Raw genomic sequence first — 16,465 nt, forward strand, 5'->3', positions numbered from 1 at the left:
TCACATTCAGTTATTACTGTATGTTCAAAGCAAAAGCTTAATAAGAAGCAGTGAGTGTCTTGGGGAGCGTTTACAGATAGCTTCTGTTCCACTGGTGTTCACTTTTAAGCTACATACAGTCTGCACCACCCTGTAGGAGAGGGTCTATATGTATATATATTTATTGGGATTTAATAGCAGTAATCTACAGGAGACAATCCAGAAATGTGCACCAAATATTTCACCATCCACAAACATTTTTTTTAGTTATGATGTGTGAAGTCAAATTAACAAGAATACAGAGCAATTTTCAAATTTGCATAAAGTACTCTGTGAACACATATTTTAATTTCACATACACATGTTATAGGTTTTCGAATATGACAACTATTTAAGTCTAATTAATACTTCCAAATATATCCATATAGAAGCCTGAAGAAGTGCCTGCAAAAACATGCTGAAATTGAACGAGAAATTAAAGGACAGAGCTGTGTGCAGTAAAGATGAAAATGCAAATACATAATCTCTGAGAGCATATTAAGAGGAGTTGGGAATTGGAATATTTAACAAGAGAGGGATTTCAAAGTGTATATAGCCTTTTTTTGTTGGTTTTTACTGTTATACTTATCATGGATGATAACCAGTAATTTCCAGTTGTTGTTCTCAAAATGTAAACTTTTCTACTGTTTTGTGCTTTTGCATCTCTTGGGACACGAGTTATGATCATCTGACGTTACCGTGGTGCAATGTTGTTATCTCAAGATAAATAAGTCGAGCTCTCGAGAAAACAAACGGAATTTACTTGTTATCACGGGAAAACGGAGCAGGTAACCTGTATGCATGTCCGCTTAGGGCTTCCGTACACACCAAATATACACACCAAGAATAGCTAGTCATTAAATAACTTAATTTCATTCCTGCAGAGCGTCCATCCTTATTGTGCTTTTACAAGTTAGTAAAAATATCTTTAAGGTCCACGTTGCTGTCATAATGAGAAGGTTGTGTCAGAGCTGCGGTCCCAGCCGCACTTCAGTTGCCATTGACCCTGAAGTTTTTATAGTATGGTGTCAAGAGTTCGCAAGTGTAAGAAGCTGCTTGATTGTAAAGAGTCGTACATGTGTACAACAGAACATTGGATGTCTTTGTGTTTGTCCTCAGGGAGCCTGTAAAGTAGAGCTGCAAAGCAGGTAGATTTAAAATAAATTTATTTTCTTGGCTATTTATTCCCATTTCTTTCATGCTGTTCAGGACCTTCTGTCGTCACAGCGCAGCACAGAACAACAACGGAGTGTTTTGTGGTTTTTAAACATCATTTTGTAGGTGAAAGGAAACTTAGCCAGTTTAAATTAATCTTGGACCTGGCCTGAAAGCATAGGAGCTTTTAACAGTATAATGGACACCAGACCCAGACTAATGGCATCTTGAGGCTTCTTAAGAGAAGAAGTAAGTGTAATATCTAAAAGGCAGGTTGAGGGTACAAAGGTCATGGAGGGAGATTCATATTTCAACCTTGCAGCAGATGTGAAAAGCAGCCAAAATCATCAAAAGATCCAGAAGAGCTCGCACCCATCTTATAACCCTGTCCTTATTATACAAAATAGAGAAGAATTTGTTGCTGTCTAAAAGTAAAAAGGCAAGAGCACTGGGGGCAGTCAGGGATTATATTCACTTTATTGATGTTCTCAAATAAAACTCAGAGTTTGCTTTTACCGCAGGAAATGAGCTTATCTTTAATCTTTGTTATATCTTTCAAAACAGCTCATGTAGGACACGGAGCAATTCCTCAAGGACGGTAAAGCTATCTGAGTCATTCTTTACTACATTTGCCACTCTGAGGATGAGGGTAGAATATACTGACAGAGCAGACACCGGAGAGATGCAGATATTTTAGGGGATACCTGTTGAATAATAACATGAATCTGAACACACTTAACACCTGCAGAAAATGTAGGCATAAGCATTATTATTCATATATTAATCATTACATATTTATTCAAGTTAAATACAAGACCTTAAATTGCACTTTTTCTGTTGCATAATTATTTAAATTCCTACTGAAGTCTTGGAGGTTTGACCTTGACGCACAGACGTTATATAACATCGTTAGCCTCGACGCATTATTCAACATACAGTATGACCATGTATGAAGGAGTCTTTATGTATATGAAGAGATAAAAAAGAAAAGTTAATGGTACATTATATGTTCGCTAATATTTGCTACTTATTTGAAAACATAATGTATAACATAATTGTTTAATAATTCAGTATTTGACATGTAGAATATAACCTTAATTTGAGCTTATCTTTATTTTCAACATTAATGCAAATGTCTCCAACCCTAAAAGTGACGCTAACATTAGTTAACATGTAAACCCTTGCTATGAATATTCATAATAATGTTCAGACATTTAAATATATAATAAATAAAACAGGTTATTTTCATTAACGTGCCGTGAAACTCCTGTTAAGTGTTTAAAGCTGTTGTGTTCGAGGGTTTCGAGATAATGCTGGAAAATAACTTTTCAGAAATTAAGTGCAGTTATTAGCCAAACATAATACGCTTGAGGCAAACAAAACTCGCCTGAGTGTAACAAGATAACATTTCAGTCTCAGGAACAACAAACAAATTAACAAGTATAAATTTGTAAGCAAAAAGTGTTCCTGTAGAAAATGTGACGCAAAAGTGAACACACAATATTAGCTCAGGTTGTCGACATTTTTACACGTCTCAATCCCAGTCCCACACTTTGGGCTTTGTTCACATGTTTATACATAGGCATAATGTGTAGTGAGCAGGCTGTTATCTTCTGCTTAATGTTTACTCCATGTGCCATCCTCAGTTTTGCAGATCTCTCTCGTGGCCTTCAGTTTTTGCATCGTTTAACCTTTTTTGCTTTCTCTCCGCTGTTTTCATCTCTTCTTTTTTTCCCCCTATGTAAACAAACCGACTACAAATTTGCCGGTCTTCTTTCGGCGGATTGATATGAATACAGTTAATACAGTCCTCAGGATTGTGTGATTACAGCCACATCTCTAGCAACGGTCTGTTCTTCATAACAACGGTCTGCTATTGAGAAATAACAGGAATGCTTTCATTTGAATCTAGCCATGATTAGTGTATATCAATCTACAATTATTTGTACGAACAAAAAGTTTTTCAAAACAGAAACACATTAGACAAATTGTCCAGAGAACTGCTTCAATTAGAAGTTTTTTAAGAGCAGACATTCTAGCTTGTCAAAGCAGGAACATCAAAGGTGTAACCAATGACTGTATATATAGATGGACGTACACGTCTCCTTCTGCTCCCATTGTACGAAAGTGATGCCAAAATAGCCCCCGTGATAGGCGCTGCCATCTTACGATTGTGACGTCATTTGGAGCCAGTCAGCAGGGGGCGCGCAAAAGAGCTGTCATCTTTTTATACAGTCTTTGGGTGTAACTTATGACATTATCAATAGATCCGGTCCATTTAAGGGCCCCAGGATGGCATGCCAGCGAATCATCATTCACAATGCCAGGACCTTTTTACTGACTTCCTCTGTGTTCTTCCTGCTTTATCTTGAAATTATAATTATATGCCTCGAACAGAAACCATTAAATGTCCTTTATCCAAAAGCAATTTCAGATCAGATTTATAGACCGTCAGTGTGCGCATTAGTGCTAGTGATAGAGATAATGTTTATGAACCAATGTGTGAACAAACTTTGCTTTAGGCAGGAATAGTTTTGGTCTTCTTCCGATAAGAAATACAGAGCAGAATATTCCTTTACTGAATCATGAATGATGGAGATGACTGAAATAATGACTGATTAAGAATGCTCATTGCTAAGGTCCTCTAAATATGTAAAACCCATTTCATGTAGGCCCTTAATAGTCAATCCTCTGTGCAGTTCCTCCCCGACCAATTCTGAATTCCTTTTCTGCCTTCCTTGGAAAACCTCAAAGTGTGAAATTGTGGGTCAAGTGCTATCAATAATTTCCCAGAGGCCAAGGCTGGTTTGGAGTAAAGCTTTTGTATTTGACTTAATTAGTATTAAAGCTTAGCATCCGTTTTCCATGTGATCATAACCTCTGTACTTCTCCTTCAGTCAGATAATGTATCAGAACATAAAAAAGTCAATAGACATTTTTACATTAACAAATAATCTTTGCTGCTGAAGTCTAATCTCAGTGGAGTGGAAAAGATATGTGAGAAATATTTCATTTACAAGGTAAAATGTGCTGTTTAGAAGAAAACACTGATTACATGATTACACCGTGCGCCTTGTGACACTTACTTGACCCTGTTTTTTAATCAGTAAGTAATTAGATTCACGGGTAGCCAAATGACACATTCTCTCAGCTCCCTCTTCGACAGCTTGGCCTCTAATTTCAAACACGATGAAACACTTTCTGAACAACAAGGAGATGTCTTAAGTTCAATATCTGGTGTTCTGAAGGATTTTTAAGGTAAACCATCTGGATCCATATTTCCCCCCCTCGCTGCGTTGTGGCCTCTTACAAACAAACCTCACTCAGTGACAGTTTAAAAGGTTTGCCCTACATAAATAATGCGTGTGCATATATTTGGTGATTTTTTCCCCCAGTAAGGATATCTCACTTTGTTGATTTATGCAGCTCTCTCTGTGGGACCTTGCCCCTCCTTCCTCTCCTCCTGCCAATAGCTGGAGGAGAAAAAAGAGATTGCTCCTATTTATCAGTGTCACTTTCTACAGACAGGCTCTCTGAAAATTGATGCTTGCGTGTGAGCTTAGTGGCCGGTCAGAACTTCTTCTTAGAGGTCAAGAATTCACTTTTTTTGCCAACTATGAGGGTTTTTTGAGGATAAATGGTTTAAACCTTTTTTACCTTTGTCCTTGTTGTGTTTTGGTTGAAGAAATTACGTTAATACTTGCCTAAAATCACCAAAAGCTCAGAAGGCAGATGTAATATTTCCAGTTTAAATGTCTAGTGATTAACCTATTATCACCCGAAGCTGCATCCACCTTAGCTTTACAGAGGATTTAGCTCGTTGTTTCCCTGTTCGGCCCACATCTTTGCTGTTATGTTTCCTTGCCATCGCTCTAACAGTGAGTTTAAACAGCTTTCAGTGGAAAAAATTAAAAGACCACTTTGGAGTACCTTATCAGGTTGACAAAGTTAGTAACTAAGAAGATTTAGCAACACATTTAGCAAAGATTTTAGCAGCTGAAGAGCCAGATATAGAGACCCCAAACAGAGGTAAAAGAGAGTGAATGTTAGACAGGGTGTACAGAAACACAACTCCAGAATGACTTATAATGTGGATTTGTACCTGCTGTATGTGTTCTGTGTAGCAAGTGTTTGCTAGCAAGTTTTTGCGAACTTAGCTTAAAGGGCGATTATGTGTTAATGTTTTGTTCAAAACTCGATGCTTTCATTCCCATTAATGTTCTTTCCCCTCTGACCAGTGACACCCACTTCTCTCTGGTCCCTTTTTTGCCTTCGTCAATAATTTTGATAGAATCAGTGGGTGGCTGTGGGGAGTTTTATTCCCACCGCCACCTTTAAGAAACCCAAAGGGCCCATTTGGGAGGACCACGTCCTTCAGGGTTTGTTTCTGGGGAAACATTACACACACATTTATACCTCATTCTACATGACTCTACAAGTATAAAGCCAATATCTAAAAGAATAACCATCTAATTCTGCTAAACTGCTTCTTTATAGTAAGTATGGAAGCCATTGTACATTAATTATGGTCTTTAATTCGCTTTGCTCTGAAGTGTGATACAATGACCTTATAAAGCCCAGGCTGAGCAAAGCATATAGCTGTAGTTCAGTGACTCTTCCTAATGTAGAGGGACTGGTAGAGCTTAGCCAAACATGCCTCCTCTTTAACCCTTTACAATGGGTAAGAAGCTACTAAGGGGCGGCTGTTGCTCAGTGGTAGAGTCGGTCGTCCCCCAATTGGAAGGTTGGCGGTTTGATCCCGATTGCTACAGTCTACATGTCGAAGTGGCCGTGGGCAAGACACTGAATCCTAAATTGCTCCCGAAGGCCTTTGTCTGAATGTAGTTAGTTCCTCGCTGTAGATGCACTTTGAATAGTGGGTTTGGCCAAGAGTGTATGTATGTGTGAGTGAAAGCATGTGGCATGTAGTGTAAAAGCCCTTTGAGTAGTCTGAAGACCAGAAAAGTACATAAGTACAGTCCATTTACCTCTTCAGGTAGAGATCACTCAAAAGCCTCCATCTGCAGCTCTCTTGCTTTTCCTTCCTTTCCAACCAGCTTGGAAAATATTATGAGCAAACCAGCAGGGGGGTCGTAACTTAAGGCTCCGCTCTTTCATCTTGTGTCTCAGCTGTATGCAATGAGTTGTTAATAGAAACAGTCAATTGTTTCCACTGTAGTCAGTGGTTGTTGTTTTTAATCACATTATTATAAATGTCCATCAATGTTTCTGACATCTTTAGACAACTTGACACCACCGCCCCCAAGAAAAAACCTCCAGCTCTATAACCAGACAGCTTTTATGGTCTGTTGTTGTGAGAGAAATGAATTGTTTAGATTTTTCGCATGACGGCAGAATAATTGTGTGATAAATAACAGCGTGATTGATGCACCACGGGGGACTTTTGGGGGTAAATCAGCAGTGAATTACACACGGAAGAAAACTCTATCTGCAGCGTTTTCTCTTTAGACTCACAAGCATTTTGCTCTTCTGGCACAATTCACTGAAGCCGCAGCAGGTGTTTCCATTAGGGGTCAAAAACAAATATCTCCTGTGATATCACTGATTGGGAAGTGGCCAGAAGTGCAGAACCAAACAGCCGCCATCATACTCGAGAGCTAAAGCATGGCTCAGGCTGTATTACAATCTCACATTTTGAAATATAAGGCCAGTGTAACTATGTGTGTCCCACATGTGTGTTATAGGCCACCGATAAGGACACAGGGAATTACAGTAAGATGGCTTACCGGCTGATTATCCCACCCACACCGGAGGGCCAGGACAGCTTCGTCATCGAGACCTACACGGGAATCATCAAGTCGGCCATCATGTTTCGAAACATGCGCAGGTCCTACTTCACCTTTAAAGTGATTGCAACAGATGACTATGGAAGCGGCCTCAGCAGCAGTGCTGAAGTGGTGGTGAGTATAGTGTTTGTGTATGTTTGTAATTATAGATATGCTGTATACAATGTAAACAGTGTACAATGGTGAAGACTCTCTGTAAGCTCGCACACCAGTGACATGTTAATTGCATGTTGCAGCTTCCACAGCACGGTGTCTCTGCCTCCTGTATACAATCATTAAAGGGGCATTCCACCAGTCAAAAACAGTCAAGTGGTGATTGGAGAGTGCTGCACAGCTTGTGAAAACAATATCTTCTATGGTTCTAAAGCGTAGAGGATTTAGATGATACCACACTTGTAGCTTAGCACAAAGACTGGAAGCAGTTGAAAACATTTGGCCTGGCTCTGGCTAAAGGTAAAGAAATCTACCAACAGAGGCATTAAAGCTCACAGATTACCTTTGCATGTTTAAACTGCAGAAACCAGGGTTTAATATGGTGATTCCTCATCTTACCATGAATGTGCAAGACTTGTTTCCCTTTAATAGAGCGATGCTAGTTAGCTCTGTAACGGACTGACATGATAGTTGTGTTGTGATATTCTATCCCAAGATGCTATGAACTATTTCTGTAGAGAAAGTCTACATTAAAAACTTTGTATGTGGAGTGTATCTCTCCTTGGCATCATTGTCCTCCTCAGTTGCTTCACCTCTGCCACGACGCCTGGGCTGATTATACCAGACTAGGACTGGAAAATGTGGGAAGTTTTGCTGTAGTGCTTCCTGCCAGAAAAGAGTCCCGTAAAGCGTCATACATTTTTTGCAGGAGATTGCACCCGCTCAACCAAGTTAAATAATGCAAGAACAGGCGTTCAAGTTTTATTTTTGTGTAGTTTTTTTTAAATAGTGGCATAATGTTACTTCTTTAAAAATCTGAATTGTTTTACCATAGGCATATATCAAAACATGTCATGAAAACAAACCACAAACTCTCTCTAAGTCAGAGTAAGTTCAGTTTATTCAGTTATGAGAACCTCTTTTTGCTTACACTCATTTGTTAATTTTAAACCTTGATGATGATATTTTAGGTTCCAGTGTATTAATTTATTCACAATAGATACACAATGATCAACACGTTGCCTCTGCTATCTATCTATCTGCCATCTTTAATACAGCTGTCTGTGTATGTCTCTGAATGTTTGTCTGTACGCCTCTCGTCCCTGTGCAAGCTTTCCGTTCCCCCAATAATGCCCCCGCTTCCCCGCTGTGATTGGATTTAGCTCTTCCCCCAGTTCCGCGCTTATCTTTCCCAACTGTGGCAGGCCTTATTTTTTTTTCGTTTCAGTGAAATATGTCGGGCTAACAAGCCTCTAACGAGACAGGAGAAGGGTCTGGGACATTGCCTCGACATGAGAGAGCAGCGAGTGCTTAACCATGGTGCTCGTTAATTTTCAAGGGGAAACCTAATTTCACAGGAGCCGCACGGGAGATTTGGCTTCAGAGCACAGAGGCTGTTGCCTATGCACTTAACTGCGGCATCAGAATTAGGTGCTGTTAAGTTTACCGCATGGCGCCGATACAGAGTGCAATCAGGGGGTCTCATTTGGTTCATTGTAAGAAGCATTTCAATGAGCAGGACAAATGTAAATTTAATCACTGTTCGACTTTATTTTCTGCTGTCTTCTTGTTTACCTATTTGTCCTTCATTTCTCTCTTTCCCTCCTTCTCTCTCTCTCAGGTTTCTGTGGTGAACGCGTTGGACATGCAGGTTGTTGTGTCCACTGTCCCACCGACTTTAGTGGAGGAGCATCGGGAGGAGCTCATTAGGTAAGACATTTTAACGGGATGGAAATATGAAAGTAAAACACTGCTTACCCTGCTGGCCTGTTAAATGAAAGGAAACCAATATTGATGTTTTCATAATGCGAGGCTTATAGAGCAATCTACTGTGAAATAGCGACAGAAAATATTAATATTTCACCAGATCCATCTCTACATATCTCCTCCTTTTGAAGTACATTTTCTTGCCTTCTAATTTTCCTCTTGATAATTGATTTCAGGTACAATTGACACTGACAAATTGGTTGGATCTTTTTGTTCAGTGCTTTGCCAACATAGTTTGTTAATGGCAAATTAATCGTTAAAAATAGTCACAGACTTGGAAAAAAATGTTACCTAATGCTTGTTTTTTGTTGTTTAAAAACCAAAGACACGTGAATTAAGATCCTTAATTAGCCAATGAGACCGTGAAGTCTATCCTCTGAAGTCTTTTTTTTTCTTCATCCAAATTAATTAATGATGGAGATTCGTCGAACATCTTCTTGCTGCTCTTGGGGCCACACTGTTTAGTCTAATTAGTCAATCTGAAAGGCAAATGGGCGTTAATAGTTGTTGTCAAGAGCTTGCTGTGTCTCTCCCCTGTGCTCTTTAGGCTGAAAAGCACACACATTAGTCATGTGTTAAGCTCTTTGCGGTGAAGTCATCTGAGAGGTCTTTGATTTTGCACATTGCTGGTGATGATCCAGGGTCATTTTACCTGAGTGCTCAGGCGCCTTATCCACCTTGGCAAATGCAGACAGCAAGGCTTTCCTTTATTGGCTGTAATGTGAGGTGTGGATTCCTCCTTGCCTGAAGGGGATTATCAGAGCCATGCTTTGCCAAGAGTCCGGTGTGGAGAAGAAAACTGCTGCCCAAATGGGACAATCATTTCCAGAGTGGGGTACTTAAGATTGGTGGCTCTCATATAGCTTTGGGCACAGAGGTGCCAGGAATGGCTTGGAGTACTGAGCACTTGGATTTATAAATCTAAAGTATATAAGTCCAGACATTAATTGCTTTTTTGAATTTACACCTTAATTGACCATATTCGCACGGCAGCCTGAGGGTCGGAAGCTCGAAGGCTGTTATAATGTCATATCCTATAAATTTCTTAGCTTATATTTCTGTTAGCTATGAAGCTGGTAAATGCTTCAACATAACCTTACATTAAATTGTGAAAGTCTGGTAAGATATGATAGGAAAGAAGTTATTGCCCTTTGCATTGTGAAAACTACATTTTTAAGTACCCACAAGCTGCCTTCAAACAACAGCTAACAATAGCATTAACCATTTACTAGCTAACATTAACTTTAGCAAATAACATCTTTCCTATTGTGTCATACAACACAGTCAAAAGGTAGCATTAGCATTCAGCTACTTCTTAGCTAACAGTAATGGCTGAATGCTAGCATTATGGCTATCAAATATGTTATCACTTGAAATATGGACCTATGTCCCTCCAAATGTTTACCATCTATTGTCTTGCTTAACAGTGATGATGGTGAAATTAAACCATTTGTCTAATTGCCTGTGTTTAAACGACTTTCAACTGGAAGACATCAGTTAGCTTCCCAACCTTAGCATGCTGTCATATAACCACTTTACCATATTCTCACGGCGGCCATTTTCCTCTAAGTTAGACTTATTGTTTTGTGTTCGTTTCAGAATTCTGGAGCGCCACGTCCAGGACCAAATACCAGGTGCTAAGGTCATCGTAGAGTCCATCGGGCCGCGACGTCATGGAGATGGCTTTGAACTAGAGGACTACAGCAAGTCTGACTTGATGGTGTACGCCATTGACCCGCTCACGAACAGAGCCATTTCGCCCAAGGAGCTCTTCAAGTGAGTGAGACTGAATTTTATTACAAAAGCACAGTCCACCATTTGGGATAGATTAATGTCCTAATGACCCTGCTGTGCTGAATGTTTACCCCACAGCCTCTCTTTACCCTCTGGCCAAACAGTGAGTCAGCAAATGTCTCTTCCTCAGCCCTCCCTGGCTTCCTCCTCAACAGTGTCTCCATTTTTGCTACTGGCTTTACTTTCTTTTTGAAACTTTGATTATCCAGCCGGAGCACCAAATCTGTCATATGTCATTGAAAAGGGGCAGATATCCGGAGAGAAAAGAGGGCTCGAGGTTAGGGAGCAACACAGTGAGAGCGAGGCAGGGAGCATTTCAATCAGTCCTTCAACCTGTCATGACAGCGTCTCAAAGGCTGTTCCAGAAGCCTGGAGATATGCCAGATATACGCGTTGTTCCTTTTGTTTCGGGACATAGAGATCAAGGGATTTCTGTGTGCTAAAACGCTGTAGGACCAGTGAGAGGCCATGTTCGCAGGCTTTTAAGGGGACAAAAGTGCCTACGAGACACTTTAACATCCCATCAGGAGAAAAAAGTCCTTGGCCTTGGCTTGTTCTCACCTTTCTACTGTTTTTTTTAGCTCTTTTTGTCAAACCGATCAGACACCAATCTTAACTCCATTAGAGCATGTGACTTGCCAATCAATAGGCAACACCATCTGAGCTGTCCTAGTCACTCACTACCGATCTACTCTCCCTCTAGCTTTACATTGAGCTATCTGACACCATCTTGTCTCTATTTTTCCTCATCCATGGCTGCTGAGAAAACTGCCTCTTATATTTGGAATGAGTTTGTTACCATTTCAGTTCATTTGGAAAAGCTCCACTGGAATGACATTTAGAGGTGCTTTGTGTATGAACTGAATTAATCTATTGACATTATCTCAGTGTCCTTGACCATCAGATGAGGGTCTCAGCTGATTTTTAAGTGAGGGATGAAGGCTAGAGCCACGGGAAGCGTCATTAAAAAAGCTTTTTTCGAAACCAAAGCTTGTGAGTGTCGCTGTTATCGCAAGTGGCAGCCTCTGAGAAAGCCAAGCTAATGTTGAAAGAGGCGTCTTACATCCCTGCGAATCTGCTTCCTTGGATACAGATACTGTCAGGAAAATCATTTCTTTCTCGAGGAGAAAAGCTATTTATGCATTCAGCGCACGTCTGACACTATTGTGAGGTAATTACATGTAATATGTCTGTGACTTTGCTGTCAGAGGGAGAAAGAAGACATAGTAAGTGGATTCTTGCATGCGAGTGTCCTTTTGCCACCTTGAACACAGCATTCGCTACCATTTGAGATCTCTAGAGGACAGATTGCAAGGGAGACCAGTTGATGACCTTCATCTCCACTCATTTGTTCACCTATAGGAAAACAAGTATGACAGTAATTGGATGTGGCAGTGTGCTCACTCCGGTGATGCAGAATGTTTGAATGGCACTCTGGTTATTGTAACAGAATCCCATTGACACAACAATGGGTGGAATGCTTGTTATGTATGTTCCCTTTTGTATAATGTTAATTGCAATTCCAATCTATTATACCTGATACTATGACCTTGAAATAATTCTCTTTGCAAATGAGATGAGTTTATACAAGTTACAAACACAACATTGAGACATTATAAATGTTTATGTGTAATGTATGTGTAATTTATGTAATGTGTTGACCTGTATATTAGCTAGAAATGTCTCATTTAATCATCATGCTGTTACAGATCAGCATTGTCTTTCATTTGGAGTCCTGTTTCTGGCCACAGGGTGAATGCAAGTCAAATATTCACTCTGTTTTTGGTCTCCACCAACTCTTAAAGGGGCCGTATCTTTTGAATGGATATTCTCATATTTTGGGTTTCACATTTTTGGGTGTTTATTGTTTACAGTGAAAAAGCAAAAACGGCATAATTACATGTTTTTCCAGAATTACATTTTTAAAAAGGTTGCCTCTGAAATGGGCCGTTCAGAACAGCTGCAGGTTTCTACGTAGAATCTTGCTTTCGCTAAAATTGACCAATCGTCATTCACCGTCATTCACCTCAGGCTGCCTTCTTGCAGGAGCTTGTAGTCAAGTCAAGATTTCAACTTACCATTCCGATACCTCCAGGTGATTCTGGCTCGTACATATAAGGCCGAATAACCGATCCTAGAGCGGCCATGTTTTCTACAACTTTGGCCACTCTCCCGTGTGGGATCACACGCGTGGGGGAGGGGCTATGCGGGCACTCCAAATACTGTCAGCCAATCGTGGCTAAGGTCTAACCTTTGAATGGCACAACGGCTTGTTCGTTTCAAGAGGAAGGAGAGGCTCAGAAAAATAATTAAATTAAAATATATATACAATTTTTAAAACGAAACAAACTTCACCAACGTGATTCAAAAACACATTAGATTAATAGAAAAATTGATTGCAAAGCTAAAATAGGTTCCCTTTAGGGGAAATATTTGGCACTTAAGCAGCTAAATGCTCCCATATGTGCACCAACAAGTCTCTAAACTACAGTGGATCTTTTCTTTTTTCTTTTTTATAAAAACTGCTGCCTCATTTGGCCAAAAACAACAAGAGTGTAAGATTGAACCAGAACAGTTGTGGGTGGGGCAAGTAAAACCCAGTTAAATCTTTAAAAGTTTACCCAACTACTTTGAGGCTTGAAAACCATTCATTTCAATGTTGTAAGTATGCGATTTATATTACAGATTCCTTGATGGGAATGTTCTGGAAATCAACAAGGAGTTCCAGCCGTACCTGGGCGAGGGTGGCCGCATCCTCGAGATCCGTTCTCCAGACATCGTGGCCAGTGTGAAGAAAGCGGCCCAGGCTGTGGGCTACACTGAGGGGGCTCTCCTGGCCCTGGCCATCATCATCATCCTCTGCTGCATCCCTGCCATCCTCATCGTCATGGTCACATACAAACAGTGAGTACGCTCGCCTTGGTAATAATCACTGACCTCTGCGATCGTTAATCATCTTTAACTGGTTGTCAGGGAATAAAGAGGGAAATATATTTTAATTAGGCGGACCCTTGTCTTTGGAGCTATTGTGTTACATCCGGTTTTAGCCAAAGCTTTGGATCCTCAAATCAGATATTTATTGTTGGATTGTAAAGCATTGTTTACATCCTGCACCCGAGGGCCCGGCAAAACCACAAACTGCATTAATCAAAAATATTTGTTGAGTATTTAAGATATAGATAAAGCACTTCCCGCTTGGTTGCTGCCTTTTTCTGTCCGTGTCTCTATCTCTCTCTCTCCCTCATCAGACATGCTGACTGCGCACTCTGCTGGGCTAATCTCCCTGCTCATGCTCTGTGAAAGCAGATTAATTAACACTCATTTGTGACAAATATCTACAGCCAATTGTGACCGTCACAGTGCGTCTTCACGCTACTTAATCATCACTGGCTGGCACACACACAGTAAACAGAGCTCTCCGTCTCTCTCTCACACACACACAATGCAGTTTACAAAAATATGATGCTTTTTGTCTCAAGCATTATTCAGATCTTTGAGATAATTGAACTCTTGTTTGACAGCAGTCGGGTTCTTATCTGCTCTAATAGTTGGCATGCAGCCAGCGTTCCATACACGTCGATGTTTGGGAAATGTTTACTCACAGCAGATGGGCGGAGTGGTTGTCCCTACACAAATGCACAGACTATACGCACAGCAGAAAGCTGTTGATGGTGACATTAGACCTAACGCGCAAACTGTCAGAGCAGATGGCGCTTTGTTGGTGGCGACATTGCATTGGTAAATTTCAATGATTTAGGAAATCATTTTCTCATCTCTGTGTGTCAACATAATTCACTACTGCCGACATTTAGGAGTGAGTATAATATTTATAACGTGAGTCTGTTTATTCATGTGGAATAATTGAATTTTGTTGTGAATAAGTAATGGTGGCATCCAGCATAGAAGATTCACTTTAGAAAGAAGCTGTTGCTACTTTTGGGTATAGCCCTGCAGCCACTGCTGGAGGCTTAAGTGCTTCCTACTTTGCATAGAAAGTGGAGAGGACATAAAGAAAGTTTTCTTCAGTTTTGTGGTTATATAGATAAATATTTTATTAAAATATATGTTGATGTCTGACAAAGGATTGCATAAATCATTCTTAATATTTAAACAATCATCTGTCTCTATTTTAAAAAGACTACCTGACATTTAATCCATTACAATTACAGTCTGCTGAGCGATGTAATAACCAATCTCTTTTTGTCCCTTATCTCTCCCCCTTCCTCTCTCCTCTCCCTTTCTCCGAATCAAAACCAATCTCCAGGTTCAAAGAGTAAGTAATTATTCTTCATGTTTTACAAGTGATCCCTCTTTCATTGCTTGAATCCTCATTATTCATTAATTATTAAAAGATGAGTTGAATGTGTGAAGATGATGAACAAAAAACATGCTAGCTAACGTCACCCTTCTTGAAATGTCTCGGGCATAATGACATAGAGCGACACTGATTCATCTTGTGGGTTACAGATAACACAATGAATGTTTAATTCAGCAGAACGGTTTCTCTTCATGTGGAAAATATGATGGCATTCAGAAGGAAAATCAACCCAAAGTCAACGCGACTCATAGTGCTGTGCTAATGTCCTCTCATTCAGCTCTCATGTTGAGCACTGTTCAACATGATCTCTCTGGTATCTCATATAAAAACTGCATTAATAATAGAATCTGGTCATAATTGAACTTCTTCAATGAAATCTAAAACCGAAGCTCATGATTTAGAGTTATATCTTAGTTTAATGTATCAAGGCTTTAATGCTGTAAGGTTATTTTGGGGCGGCTGTGGCTCAGTGGGAGTCGTCTTGGAGGTTGGTGGTTTGATCCCCAGCTCCCTCAGTCTACATGTCAAAGTGTCCTTGCGAGACATTGAACCCCAAATTGCTCTCAGTGGCACAGCCATCAGTGTGTGAATGATTATTGATTGACAGTTGGGCACTTTACGTAGCAGCCTCTGCCATCAGTGTACGAATGTGTGTGTGTGACATGTAGTGTGAAAGCAGCTTTGAGTGGAAAAGCTTTATTCAGGTTTTTGTTGACATAAAATAAGACTATATCTATAAGTTATTCTTTTTTGAACCTTTGATGTCTTAAGAAATGAAGGAGCATAATGGTAGCATTAGTTTTAGCACCAATCAGTTCAGGTAACTCTTTAAAGCATGTGCTGTGAGAAAAACATGGTCGACACCTCATGCATAAGGAAAATCTCAACATGAGAAAGAAAGAGTTAATTCGTCATAACATACATGTGAAAGGAACATAGACATGGATTTTGGGTTGATTTTTCTTCACATGTTTGTGCATGAGTTTTTTTTCTCCATGTCTTTCTGCATGAAGAATAACTTTGGTAACTTTGAGTGTTAACGCTTTGCACAGGCGACAGGCCGAGTGTGCCAAAACTGCCAGGATTCAGATGGCTTTACCACCAGGAGGGAAGACAGCTCCGGCGGGTGCTCCCACTGCTAACCTCTATGAAGAGCTGGGCGACAGCAGCATGTGAGTCAAATGTGACCCTTTATTATCCATCCTTTCTCCCACACAGGTACTGTATCTCGCTCCTTGGGTTCCTTTCTTTAAATTGCTTTTAGGTTGAATGCTGGTACTACTTCCTTGGTATTTTCCTGCTTGCAACCAGCAGTAGTCTAGATTTCAAAATCATATTATTTTTCTCCTACAAACTGACGACTAGTTCTGCTTTTTTAAAATATATTAGTAGCTGCCATTAATCAATGGATAACTCTACTCCTGGGCTTTATAAGCATAGCACCCTGAATGCT

General features: G+C 40.1%; 1 protein-coding gene across 1 annotated transcript in view; it reads left to right on the plus strand.

Annotated features, from left to right (window-relative positions):
• The window catches only part of LOC138588276 (protocadherin-15-like), a 170,563-nt gene that overhangs the window by 138,335 nt on the left and 15,763 nt on the right, over positions 1–16,465 (plus strand). Inside the window, exons 28-33 of the mRNA XM_069658288.1 lie at positions 6,879–7,094; positions 8,755–8,843; positions 10,500–10,676; positions 13,380–13,598; positions 14,959–14,967; positions 16,065–16,184. Coding sequence (XP_069514389.1) covers positions 6,879–7,094; positions 8,755–8,843; positions 10,500–10,676; positions 13,380–13,598; positions 14,959–14,967; positions 16,065–16,184 — 830 coding nt within the window. The remainder of the gene's footprint in view (positions 1–6,878; positions 7,095–8,754; positions 8,844–10,499; positions 10,677–13,379; positions 13,599–14,958; positions 14,968–16,064; positions 16,185–16,465) is intronic.

This window comes from Semicossyphus pulcher, unplaced genomic scaffold (genome assembly GCF_022749685.1).
Source record: "Semicossyphus pulcher isolate SPU_LCO1_2020_fin unplaced genomic scaffold, fSemPul1.0.p SCAF_12, whole genome shotgun sequence".
Classification (NCBI taxonomy): Eukaryota; Metazoa; Chordata; class Actinopteri; order Labriformes; family Labridae; genus Semicossyphus; species Semicossyphus pulcher.